Below are 13,066 nucleotides of genomic sequence, written 5' to 3'. Positions count from 1 at the left end.
GACGACCGCCGAGCGCCACCCGAACAAGAAGGGGAGTCACCTTCGGTAATATTCGTGACACTAGCTACGTGTAGCCTTCCTACTTTGACACAACTGGGTCCCACATTTCCAATGTTGAATAGCTTGAAGGTACAAGGCTGTTCTCACAGGCTCTATGTCCCTACGTGGGAGCATTGCGATCCACATGTACATTGAACGACACAGCAGCTTTCTGACACATTTTGTTTTATTTCTTTATAAGACTTGACACGCCGGTACTGTTCGCTGTTCTGTAGCAGAGAGAACTGTCTATGACTAGGGTGGCTGGAGTCTATGACTAGGGTGGCTGGAGACTAGGGCCTTCCTCTGACACTGCCTGGTATAGAGGTCCTGGATGGGTGGAAGCTTGGCCCCAGTGATGTACTGTGCCATGCAGCTGCTGCAGCTATAGAACCTTTTTGAGGACCTGAAGACTCATGTGAAATCTTTTCAGTCTCCTGAGGGGGAATAGGTTTTGTCATGCCCGCTTCACGACTGTCTTGGTGTGCTTGGACCATGTTAGTTTGTTGGTGATGTGGACACCAAGGAACCTGAAGCTCTCAAACTGCTCCACTACAGTCCCTTCGATGAGAATGGGGGCATGCTTGGTCCTCTTTTTCTCTTAGTCCACAATCATCTCCTTTGTCTTGATCACATTGAGGGAGAGGTTGTTGTCCTGGCACCACACAGCCCGGTCTCTGACTTCCTCCCTATAGGCTGTCTCGTTGTTGTCGGTGATCAGTTGTTGTCGGCTGTGTCATCTGCAAATTTACTGATGGTGTTGGAGTCGTGCCTGGCCGTGCAGTCATGAGTGAACAGGGAGTACAGGAGGGGGCTGAGCACGCACCCCCGAGTGGCCACTGTGTTGAGGATCAGCGTGGCGGGTGTGTTGTTACCTACCCTTACCACCTGAGGGAGGCCTGTCAGGAAGTCCAGGATCCAGTTGCAGAGGGAGGTGTTTAGTCCCAGGGTCCTTAGCTTATTGATGAGATTTGAGGGCACTATGGTGTTGATGCTGAGCTGTAGTCAATGAATAGCATTCTGACATAGGTGTTCCTTTAGTGTAGAAGTAGTTTAGCTCATTCTGTAGGCTCGTGTCACTAAGCAGCTCGCGGCTGTGCTTCCCTTTGTAGTTTGTAATGGTTTGCAGGCCCTGCCACATATGACGAGCATCAGAGCCGGTGTGTTGTATGACTCGATCTTAGCCCTGTATTGAAGCTTTGCCTGTTTGATGGTTTTTCGGAGTGCATAGCGGGATTTTTTATAATCTTCCGGGTTAGAGTCCCACTCCTTGAAAGTGGCAGCTCTACCCTTTAGCTCAGTGCGTATGTTGCCTGTAATCCATGACTTCTGGTTGGGGTATGTACGTATGGTCACTGTGGGGACGAAGTCATCAATACAGATGTGATGTACTCCTCAATGCCATTGGAGGAATCGCGGAACATATTCCCGTCTATGCTAGCAAAACAGTCCTGTATCTTAGTATCTGCTTAATCTGACCACTTTTTATTGATCTAGACACTGGTGCTTCCTGCTTTAGTTTTTGCTTGTAAACAAGAATTAGGGGAATGGATTTATGGTCAAATTTTCCAAATGGAGGGAGAGGTAGCTCAGTTGGTAGAGCATGGCGCTTGTAACGCCAGGGTAGTGGGTTCGATTCCCGGGACCACCCATACGTAGAATGTATGCACACATACAAAGTCGCTTTGGATAAAAGCGTCTGCTAAATGGCATTTATTATTATTAGAGGGAGAGCTTTGTATACATCTCTGTGTGTGGCGTATAGGTGGGAGTTCTTTTACCTCTGGTTGCACATTTAACATGCTGATAGAAATTAGTTTTAACTGATTTAAGTTTCCCTGTATTAAAGTCCCCGCCTACTAGGAGTGCCGCCCCTGGGTGAGCGTTTTCTTGTTTGCTTATTATCACCTGAATATTGACTCGGAGTAGCAGAACTACTTTCGAGCTATCCCATTACCCTTTGCAAGATACGAGACAGATCCGTGCAGGCGGAATTGACGCGCTATCTGACGTAAGACAATGGCCTTGGTCATAATGCAGTTTGAATGTCTATGAGCAGTTATTAGTGCCCAATTTCTCCATTTTAATGCATTTCTCATAAGGAGTTAAATATGCATTATGAAGAGGGTATTCATATGCAGTGTTACCATTTATTCTCCTTACTTGTAATGAAACTGGTCTGGGTATATTTCTGTTGATAGTTCTGTGAATTTTGCATCTCAAACTAAATTATTTGGGTAATCCGAGTTGATGTGCATTTTAAACTGCCAACCACAAAACCAACCCGACCCTAATAATTGCCAAATAACTGCTCTCGTGGGTCTTTAATGACCTAGATGTAAGTTTAACTGTGTCATAGCCTATATGTTGAAATGTTAAAAAAATAAAAAACATGTCCAGTTACTGCAGCTGACATTATGACTGTTTTTAAAAATGATTTTTGAGCTGAGACTTACTGGACTAACTGTGAAACAGACAATCAGCTATAAGGGGCTCTACAGACTGACACCTCTTCAACACCTTGACTATTTTAATAATTCCCCTGAGAGACACACTCATTTATGACTGAAAATACTGTGTGACTCTCACGAATACACTCTGCATTGCTTAGTCTCTGTGTTTAATTTGTCATGCCAAGTGTAACAACCATGTTATCTGTTGTACATTTTAGGGCCTCAGAGAGTTTGTTGCTGGAGCGTTACACATCATGCCCCTCTCGAGCACTTCCTAAAACACCAACTCAGAGGACCACCTTTCCCCCTCCCATACCCCGGAGAACACGGTGACGCACATCTCTGCTGAAATCTGTTCCAAAGTATTCCCATGCATAATAGAGAGATATACCGTATGTGATCGTGTACACATGTCAGCAGGGTTAAAAAATGATTATGTTTTAGTCAATTATTATATCTGTTTGGGCTTCTTGTGGTCAATTTGCAGACTATAAATGATGTGTAACTACGTTCCGGCCCCTGCTGAATAAATCTAGTTGATGGTCGCTGATTTACATGAACGTTGGCATACATAAACGTTTGAGTGTGTAGAACAGAAGCACATAGAACATGATCATCAAGTCAGTCAATTAAGGAAGTAAACTGAAATTCCAATTTAAATGGCCAATCTTGGATTCAAACATCAACAATGCACACTTTTTAGATGAACCGCTGAGAGATGGGCCTGTAGAAATGTAATTTTAAAAAGGGAAAACATTTTTAATGACTTCTTAATATAATAAAAAGAAGCTATTCATTTCAAAAGTTTTTCATTGTTTAGAATTTTCGATTTCAATCATTTTCCGAATTGACTGACTTGAATTCTAACTGACCCCAACCCTACCATAGACCCATTGATACTGTACATGGATCTTGTAATAACTGTATGCGTTAGAATTGTAAAGGGTTTTCAACAAAGTGATCAAATAAAGATTGTGTTTGTTTATCAAGCTTGTGCATGCGTACTACTGTATTAAACAACCGATCACACGATGAAGTTTGATTTTACAAATGCTAATTTTAAACATTCATGTAATCTGTTTTAAAATAAATGTGTTGAGTTCAGTGGTGATTTTAGCGTGTAAAATGCATGCCAGCAAACCCACAACCCAACACTAAACAATTCATTATTTGCACTATAACGCTGACAAACGGTGCCCACAAACTGTTAGGGTCTACATAAAGCTGTCCCAACACCTTACCACTGCTACTCCTGGCTATCTGCAGAGCCTTGTCTGGCAGCGAAACAGTTCCTTCAGCCTCATTTACTGACTTTAAAAAAAACATAGCTGGTATGGCTGACTTGCTTAAACAAATGTGGTTTCTACTGACAATTGAGATTTACAAACTATGGCATAAGGGAACGACGACTGGATAAGAGGCAATCCGTCATTTTGATTAAGACATTAATGAGCGAGGTAGGAAGGACGTAGTCAATGTAACTATCTGTTCAATAAAATAGGCATACGAAAGTTCTAACAATATTCAATGATTACATTTCTCTTAAACAGGCTATAGGCTACATGTGTACCATCAAGTCAGAACAGCAGGCAAAATTAGTAACATGGGTTACTAACAGCTTACTACACAACATACGTTTAATATTACTTTCTTAGCTACAGTATACATATCTCCCTGGCATATTACATCATTTATGCAGCAGCATACAATACATGTTTGGACTCACCTTGTTGTCCTGTGCTCACTTGAACAGGAAGGTGGTGCTGCGGTCCTTCGTGGGAAAATTTGGTCATCAGACTTGGTCATTAAAGTCTGGCATTCTCTGCATTTATGGTGTTTTCAAGCTAACTGGGAACTCGGGGAAAAAAACAAGGTTGAATCATGATGACCTCAGGCATCTTCAGGTTGGAGCTAGAAAGAGGCCCGAGTTCCAAACTTGCAATTCCTATTTGGATGACCGTTCAAAACATATTTTCCAAGTCGGAGCTCGTTTTTTTTCAGTGTTCCCAGTTGTCTTGAACTCACTGTAATCAGATTACCAATTCTGAGTTTCCAGTTGTTTTGAGCTCGGCAGAAGTCATGCTGGATTGACACCATGGCCAATGTTGAATGTTTACCCTGTTAAGCTTGGAAAAGAGACCATTAAACCCAGACTTGGGACCACACACACCCACTCCACTGAATAGCAGGCTAGTGATTGCTTTGCAATGCTTGCAGTTAGCCAATGATTCCTTCCAAACCACTCATTGTTGAATTTGCGATTTCCATCTTGTTGCGTAATGTTTATGTCCAATGGCCGAAGAGCACCGGTACGTTTTATCTATAATTTCTCTTTATTATTTATCTTCATATGACAAGGATTAAAAATGATTTGCCAGTAGATTGTCAATGTGATTCATGATGATTTTGAAAGTATGACGTTGACATGATGAGTCCAATCAATGTTGCTGTAGATATAACTTAATTTGACTTCCTTTAAAAAAATCTGTGGCCAAAGACCTTGAGCCTTCTTGGATAGGCACTTCTAATATAACTCTATGGCAGCATCCAAGGGCCTTGAATGTGCAAGCTCTACCCTTAGATTTGGCGGTGACGTAGTGTCCCCATGAGTGAAAGAACACTAAGCCAATCACGACGGAACTAGAGAACATTACCAACCCCTATGCTCAGTATTTTCCGATGGCTGCCCCACCACCACAGAAAGCACTGAGCTAGGCTGTAACACCTGCATTTTGGAGCTTCCTTACTCAAGAAAGCAAAAAAGAGACCATGTTTGTTTTTGGGCTTTATTATCATTATTATTTTCATCTAGAAAGGTGGGGCTCAAAACAGAACCCCACCTACCCAGTATGACGGGTCGCTACTGGTTGCGTTAATGTTTGGTGTGTACTGCCATGGATATGAACATTCATTTCCTAGACAAGCATTTTACACTGCACACTGTACATACTGTATGGTACAATATCAGCCACTTGGTGGCACTCTGTTCATGAGATACACTGTTTTGTTTGGTGATGTTTGGCATGCTTGGCTATATTTCAAAAAATGTAATTACTTCTATATTTTATCATATATACACTATGAAATGTCATGTGTTTATTGTCTGTTGCTTTGTTTAGGGTCGTTGTCAACCTGCACAGCACAACACATTATTGTTCGCTTACATTTGAGTGTATTTCATACAGCAAGTACCATATGTAGCTTTACTGACAAGCCCAAGACAGACCCAATAGGCTACTCTTATGGTTGATTAATTTCTGATATTTGCACCTGTTGCTGAGTCACTATGCACAGTGGTCAGAAATATAATTGAACTTCACCAAACGTACAACCACCTCATATGCATTAATTTCCTATTTGACAATAATGTATTTAATTAAATGATCCATCAACATTCTAAGGATCATACATGTGTAAGAAGCCTGTAATGTAAGAGTTTTGAAGATATGCCATTATATGACAATGAGTCCTGAAGCCACCTCCCTCCCTTTGCCTGTCCTCGAGGAGGGAAATACGCATGTAGCCTATGAGCAAGGAGTGAGGTACAGTGCGTTGTCGGGGTGATTGGTGGGTGCTGTGTAGCTCACTGTCCTGACTGTACATTGTAGCACATATCTCTTTGCCGTGTGTGGGAGCGATATTTGATAAACAACACTGGATTGCAACAAAGGTAAACGTTTGCCATTTTATTGTCTCTTGCTTTATTTGCACGTCAGATACTGTAAATAGCCTACAAAAGCCAATTTGCATCATGCCCATGTTGGATAATTTCGCCCCCTTGGCAACAAATGCCCTGACAAATGTGTGTTTGATTCTGTGGCACGAGGGACTTGCGGTAATGTCTCGAGTGTGTGATTGTAATTCTAATATTAGCCTATTACCTACATTGGTGGGCTTTTATTGGATTCCAAGTGGGACCAAAATCGCCTGGGACTTTGTCTTCAGACGGCAGTACAGTCGTTGTGTTGAAGCTATACTGCAGTAAAGACACATCCATTTGATATCTGCAACCATACACACGACCGCTGCTCATCCTTGTGTCGCACTAGACTAGACACTAGTCTATAGTTTTGTAAAATTAAGTATTCCAAATCACGGAACGAAATAACGTAATGTTTATTATTGTCATGGAACGCTCTTTGCATGTTTTATCTGGTTACAAAAAGACAATAGTCTACTATTGGCCTACTGCACATTGAACAGCATCACTTGAACTCTTTCTTAGTTTCCTCTTAAATGGTTCAGAATATTGTAGCGGTTTTCATTATAGTAGAAACAACATATGGCAACATAGTATGTAGGTAAATACATGAATAACATCAGTGGTATGTATGAGCATAATGTAATGCATATTATGCGGCACTGATAGGTAACCCCATTTAACTTGATTTGTGGCTACTGTACAAAAGGTACCGTACAGTATAATGACATGTGGGTGGATGGATGGTTGTCTAATTACAAACTAGCATTCATCTCAAAATGTGAGTGTGAATAGGCTGTGTGAGTGAAGGAAAAAATGAGTCCGAGCTCTGAAATTCCCATTCTTATTATAATCTCTTGCATGCCCAATGTCCATTCGAGTACATTGCATTCCTCTGTACACTATATTCCAACCCGGTTCTCTGTAATTAGTCTGTATGTGTAAAAATGACACAATGAATAAGATACTGCTGTCTCAACCTTCCATACTGTGCTCTACAGTTGGACGCAAATATGATTACTGCATAACCAACTCACTGTATGAGCTAAATAAGAAACAAACAATAGACCCACCATGGTCAGAGAACGACAACCTCTGGACAAATGCTATGGATTATGCTATTAATGATTGTCTGCACAAACACTCATGTCACGTATAGACATGAAAGCAACTGAATGACCCATAGGGTCTGAATGTACAATAGTTATGACACACTGAATGGTTACCTCCATGTTCAGACAGTTGTTTGACAAATCGGCCTCAGGGCTGGCTTCCTGATTAAGTGCATGTGACCTGAATGTAATTTATAGATTGGCAGGTAAGGGTGCTCTCGAGCGGCTAGATGTTCTTTACCATTCGGCCATCAGATTTGCCAACAATCCACGATTATTGAGAATTTCAATAAGCATTTCTCTACGGCTGGCCATGCTTTCCATCTGACTACCCCAACCCTGGCCAACAGCTCTGCACCCCACGCAGTAACTGGCCCAAGCCCCCCCCCCCCCCCCACTTCTCCCACCCAAATCTAGACAGCTGATGTTCTGAAAGAGCTGCAAAATGTGGATCCCTACAAATCAGCTGGGCTAAACAATCTGGACCCTCTCTTCCTAAAATTATCCGCCACCAAGTCTTCGAAAGCCAAGTGAACAAACAGATCACCGACCATTTCGAATCCCACTGTACCTTTTCTGCTATGCAATCGGGTTTCCGAGATGGTCATAGGTGCAATTCAGCCACGCTCACGGTCCTAAACAATATCATAACCGCCATCAATAAAAGACAGTACTGTGCAACCGTCTTCATCGACCTGGCCAAGGCTTTCGACTCTGTCAAACAACATTCTTATCGGCAGACTCGACGACCTTGGTGTCTCTAATGACTGCCTTGCCTGGTTCACTAACTACTTATCAGACAGAGTTCAGTGTGTCAAATAGGAGAGCCTGTTGTCCGGACCTCTGACAGTCTCTATGGGGGTGCCACAGGGTTCAATTCTCGGGCCGACTCTTTTCTCTGTATACATCAATGATGTCGCTCTTGCTGCGGGTGATTCTTTGATCCTCCTCTATGCAGACGTTCTGTATACATCTGGCCCTTCTTTGGACACTGTGTTAACAAACCTCCAAACAAGATTCAACGCCATACAATACTCCTTCCGTGGCCTTTCAACTGCTCTTAAATGCTAGTGAAACGAAATGCATGCTCTTCAACCAATCACTGCCCCCAATCACTGCCCGCACCCACCCGCGCGACTAGCATCACTACTCTGGACGGTTCTGACTTAGAATATGTGGACAACTATTAATACCTAGGTATCTGGCTAGACTGTAAACTTTCCTTCCAGACTCACATTAAGCATCTCCAATCTAAAGTTAAATCTAGAATCGGCTTCCTATTTCGCAACAAAGCATCCTTCACTCATGCTGCCAACATACCCTCGTAAAACTGACTATCCTACCGATCCTTGACTTCGGTGATGTCATTTACAAAATAGCCTTCGACACTCTACTCAGCAAATTGGAAGCACCCACTGGTTGATGCTTATTTACCTCTTAAAACCCTCTTAGGCCTGACACCCCTCTATTTGAGATATCTATTACAGCCCTCATCCTCCACATACAACACCCGTCCTGCCGGTCGCATTCTGTTAAAGGTCCCCAAAGCAAACACATCCCTGTGTCGCTCGTCTTTTCAGTTCGCTGCAGCTAGCAACTGGAACGAGCTGCAATAAACACTCAAAATGGACAGTTTTATCTCTCCATTCAGAGACTATCATGGACACTCTTACTGACAGTTGTGGCTGCTTTGCATGGTGTACTGTTGTCTCTACCTTCTTGCCCTTTGTGCTGTTGTCTGTGCCCAATAATGTTTGTACCATGTTTTGTGTTGCTACCATGTTGTACTGCTGCCATGTTGTGTTGCTACCATGTTGTTGTCATGTTGTGTTGCTACCATGCTGTGTTGTCATGTGTTGTTGTCTTAGGTCTCTCTTTATGTAGTGTTGTCTCTCTTGTTGTCATGTATGTTTTGTCCAATATTTCTATTTTATTTTCAATCCCAGCCCCCGTCCCCGCATGAGGCCTTTTGCCTTTTGGTAGGCCATCACTGTAAATAAGAATTTGTTATTAACTAACTTGCCTTGTTAAATAAAGGTTTAAAAAACTACAAAAAAACACTTCCACATAAACAGGGTTGCCAGGTCTAGCTAAACTTTCTATAACATTGACCACTGAAAACCTGGCCTGACAATTTGCCCACATTTTTTTCCACAGCAAGAGAAGAGTTGCCAAATTTATATAATAAACTAACGACATTAGAAGCACAGTTTGGTTTTCATCAAGATTATTATTATTGCGAACTATGACATGATGTAGTAAACACATTTGAATATGTTGCAAGAGAAAATATAATTTGCCCTTATTAAACTCGCCAGATCATTTTCTATCAATGGATGTTGATTTAACTCGTCTGACTACTATGATTAAGCAATAAGACATGAGGGGGTATGGTATATAGTCTAAGGGCTGTCTTTTAGCATTACACAACGCAGAGTGCCTGGATCCAGCAATTCGCCGTGGTATATTGGCAATATACCACAAACCCTGGGGTGCCTTACTGCTATTATAAACTGGTTACCAACATAATTAGAACAGTAAAAAGTTTATTTTGTCATACCCATGGTATACGGTATGATATACCACTGCTTTCAGCCAATCAGCGTTCAGGGCTCAAACCCGGTTCATAATTGTAAATAAATCCCTTTAGAACATGTGCATAACTATAGATAAATCCACCAGGAGAGTTTGAGTGATGAAAGATGGACAGAGGATCTTGAAATTTCTGCGCAAGAAACACTTGGACAAAAAACCGAATGCTAGGCTATTTTCTGGCAATTGTGCTGTTATTATGTGCCAGATGTTAAGAACATTTGTAAGATTTAATGGTCATTTCAGTAGGCATAGGCTACAAAATAAAATCTGGGTTTATGATTGTAATTCAACTTTGAATTACATGTCTTGCTGAGATAGTGCATTCAGAAAGTATTCAGAACCCTTTGACATTTTCCACATTTTGTTACATTACAGCCTTATTCTAAAATTTATTAAATAAATAAAAATCCTCATCAATCTACACACAATACCCCATAAAGACAAAGGGAAAACAGTTTTACTGTAGATGCAGGTAGCCTATAGCCCCTGATAGGCCTAAATCTTATTTAACATAGGCTACAGTAGCCTAGGCAAGATATAGGCAAGATGTAAACTGAACGATTTAGCAGCTTGCTTCGTTCAAATATACTTACAAATGATTTCAACATGAATAGCTTAGCTTAGCAATTTTGAGGTAAGAAGTGCTTGTGTTTTCAAAAATACCGCTGGAATAGGCTACCGAGGATGGGGTCGCAATTTCAATCACTGAATTAAACATTAATAATATGTATATGAACTGAATATTCTTGTCAACAACAGCCAGTGTTTATAAAAATAAATAAATACCTGTAGCCTAATCTGACTGACTGTCTGTTACCGTCAATCTAATTTAAATAACTAAACATGGCCATTAATAATGGCAGAATAACACAAGGCTAAAACAACAATACACTGAAGTTATAGGCTATTTATTAAATCTGTTTGCCAGCTACAGGTAGGTTACACAAGTGGCACAAATGTATTTTCAATGACTCCAGTGATATAGTAATTTCAACATATTTATTGTAGCCTACAATGGCATATACATTTGATGGCCAACAGATGCAAATGTATCATTCTCCACATTTAATGTCAGTTTCATTGAGGAATTTTCCCCATAACAGAAGCACACAACTTGCATTTTAAATTTCCACTCCTGCATAATTACAAGTTAAATAGCCTACTTACAACTGGTAAAAAGTTGTCACAGCGTGCGCATGCTGCTCTGTCTCTGCTCACTCACATGACTCAGCCAATAGTGGACTGAGCTGCATGCTTCTCTCTGAACACACACACCCCTCCAGCTCTCCCCACAACTCACTCACTCAGCAACAGCCTGACTCACTTAAATCAAATCAAACTTTATTTGCCAAATGCGCCGAATACAACAAGTGTAGACTACCGTGAAATGCTTACTTGCAAGCCCTTAACCAACAGTGCAGTTCAAGAAGAAGAAAATATTTACCAAGTAGGCTAAAATAAAAAGTAATAATACAAAGTAATACAATAAGAATAACAATTACGAGGCTATATACACGGGGCACCGGTCCCGAGACAGTTTGCAGGGGTACAGGCTAGTTGAGGTAATCTGTACATGTAGGTAGGGGCAAAGTGACTATGCATAGGTAACAAACAAACAGCGAGTAGCAGCAGTGTACAAGAGAGGGGGGGTCAGTGTAAATTGTCCGGTGGTGATTTTTATGAATTGGTCAGCCGTCTAATTGCTTGGGGGTAGAAGCTGTCGACGAGCCTTTTGGTCCTAGACTTGGCAGTCCGGTACCGCTTGCCGTGCGATAGCAGAGAATACAGTCTATAACTTGGGTGACTGGAGTTTTATTGACAATTGTATGGGCTTTCCTTACTGCCTATTACATAGGTCCTGGATGGCAGGAAGCTTGGCCCCAGTGATGTACTGGGCTGTTCGCACTACCCTCTGTAGCGCCTTACAGTCAGGCAGTGACGCAACCGGTCAGGATGCTGTCGATGGTGCAGCTGTAGAACCTTTTGAGGATCTGGGGGCCCATGCCAAATCTTTTCAGTCTCCTGAGGGAGAGAAGGCTTTGTCATGCCCTCTTCACAACTGTCTTGATATGTTTGGACCATGATAGTCCGTTGTAGATACCAAGCTACTTGAAACTCTCGACCCGCTCAACTACAGCCCCGTCGATGTGAATGAGGGCCTGTTCGGACCACCTTTTCCCGTAGTCCACGATCAGCTCCTTTGTCTTGCTCACATTGAGGGAGAGGTTGTTGTCCTGGCACCACACTGCCAGTTCTCAGACCTCCTCCCTATAGGCCGTCTCATCGTTGTCGGTGACCACTGTTGTGTCGTCAGCAAACTTAATGATGCTGTTGGAGTCTTGAATGGCCACACAGTCGTGGGTGAACAGGTATTACAGGAGGGGACTAAGTACACACCCCTGAGGGGCCCCAGTGATAAGGATCTTCGTGGCAGACATGTTGTTGCCTACTTTTACCACCTAGGGGCGGCACGTCAGGAAATCCAGGATCCAGTTGCAGAGGGAGGTGTTTAGTCCCAGAGTACTTAGCTTAGTGATGAGCTTTGTGGGCACTATGGTGTTGAACGCTGAGCTGTAGCCAATGAACAACATTCTCACATAGGTGTTCCTTTTGTCCAGGTGTGAAAGGGAGTGCGATTGAGATTGCATCATCTGTGGATCTGTTGGGGGCAGTATGCGAATTGGAGTGGGTCTAGGGTGTCTGGGAGGATGCTGTTGATGTGAGCCATGACCAGCCTTTCAAAGCACTTCATGGCTACTGACGTAAGTGCCATGGGGCGGTAATAATTTAGGCAGGTTACCTTCACTTCCTTGGGCACAGGGACTATGGTGGTCTGTTTGAAACATGTAGGTGTTGCAGACTCGATCAAGGAGAGATTGAAAATGTCAGTGAAGACACTTGACAGTTGGTCCGCGCATGCTTTGAATACATGCCCTGATAATCCGTCTGGCTCAGCGGCTTTGTGAATGTTGGCCTGTTTAAAGGTTTTGTTTACATCAGCTACCGAGAGCGTGATCACACAGTCATCTGGAACGGCTGGTGCTCTCATGCATGTTTCAGTGTTACTTGTCGCGAAGTGAGGATATAAATAATTTAGCTCGTCTGGTAGGTTTGTGTCACTGGGCAGCTCGTGGCTGTGCTTCCCTTTGTAGTCTGTAGTAGTTTCA

General features: G+C 42.3%; 2 protein-coding genes across 5 annotated transcripts in view; both read left to right on the top strand.

Moving 5' to 3' along the window:
• Positions 1–3,481, top strand: part of pik3ap1 (phosphoinositide-3-kinase adaptor protein 1) — a 35,493-nt gene extending 32,012 nt beyond the window's left edge. For all 4 annotated transcript variants that reach the window (XM_046353592.1, XM_046353595.1, XM_046353594.1 and 1 more), the window contains one exon: positions 2,711–3,481. In XM_046353592.1, the coding sequence (XP_046209548.1) occupies positions 2,711–2,825 (115 nt within the window). In that variant the 3' untranslated portion in view covers positions 2,826–3,481. The remainder of the gene's footprint in view (positions 1–2,710) is intronic.
• Positions 3,482–6,033: 2,552 nt separating this feature from the next.
• LOC124038115 (sorbin and SH3 domain-containing protein 1-like) overlaps positions 6,034–13,066 on the top strand; it is a 64,760-nt gene continuing 57,727 nt past the window's right edge. The window contains exon 1 of the mRNA XM_046353588.1: positions 6,034–6,162. The gene's annotated coding sequence lies outside the window, so the exon portion shown is untranslated. The remainder of the gene's footprint in view (positions 6,163–13,066) is intronic.

Source organism: Oncorhynchus gorbuscha, linkage group LG06 (genome assembly GCF_021184085.1).
Source record: "Oncorhynchus gorbuscha isolate QuinsamMale2020 ecotype Even-year linkage group LG06, OgorEven_v1.0, whole genome shotgun sequence".
Classification (NCBI taxonomy): Eukaryota; Metazoa; Chordata; class Actinopteri; order Salmoniformes; family Salmonidae; genus Oncorhynchus; species Oncorhynchus gorbuscha.
The sequence above is the reverse complement of the archived record's forward strand: the minus strand, read 5'-3'. Positions and strand labels throughout refer to the sequence as shown.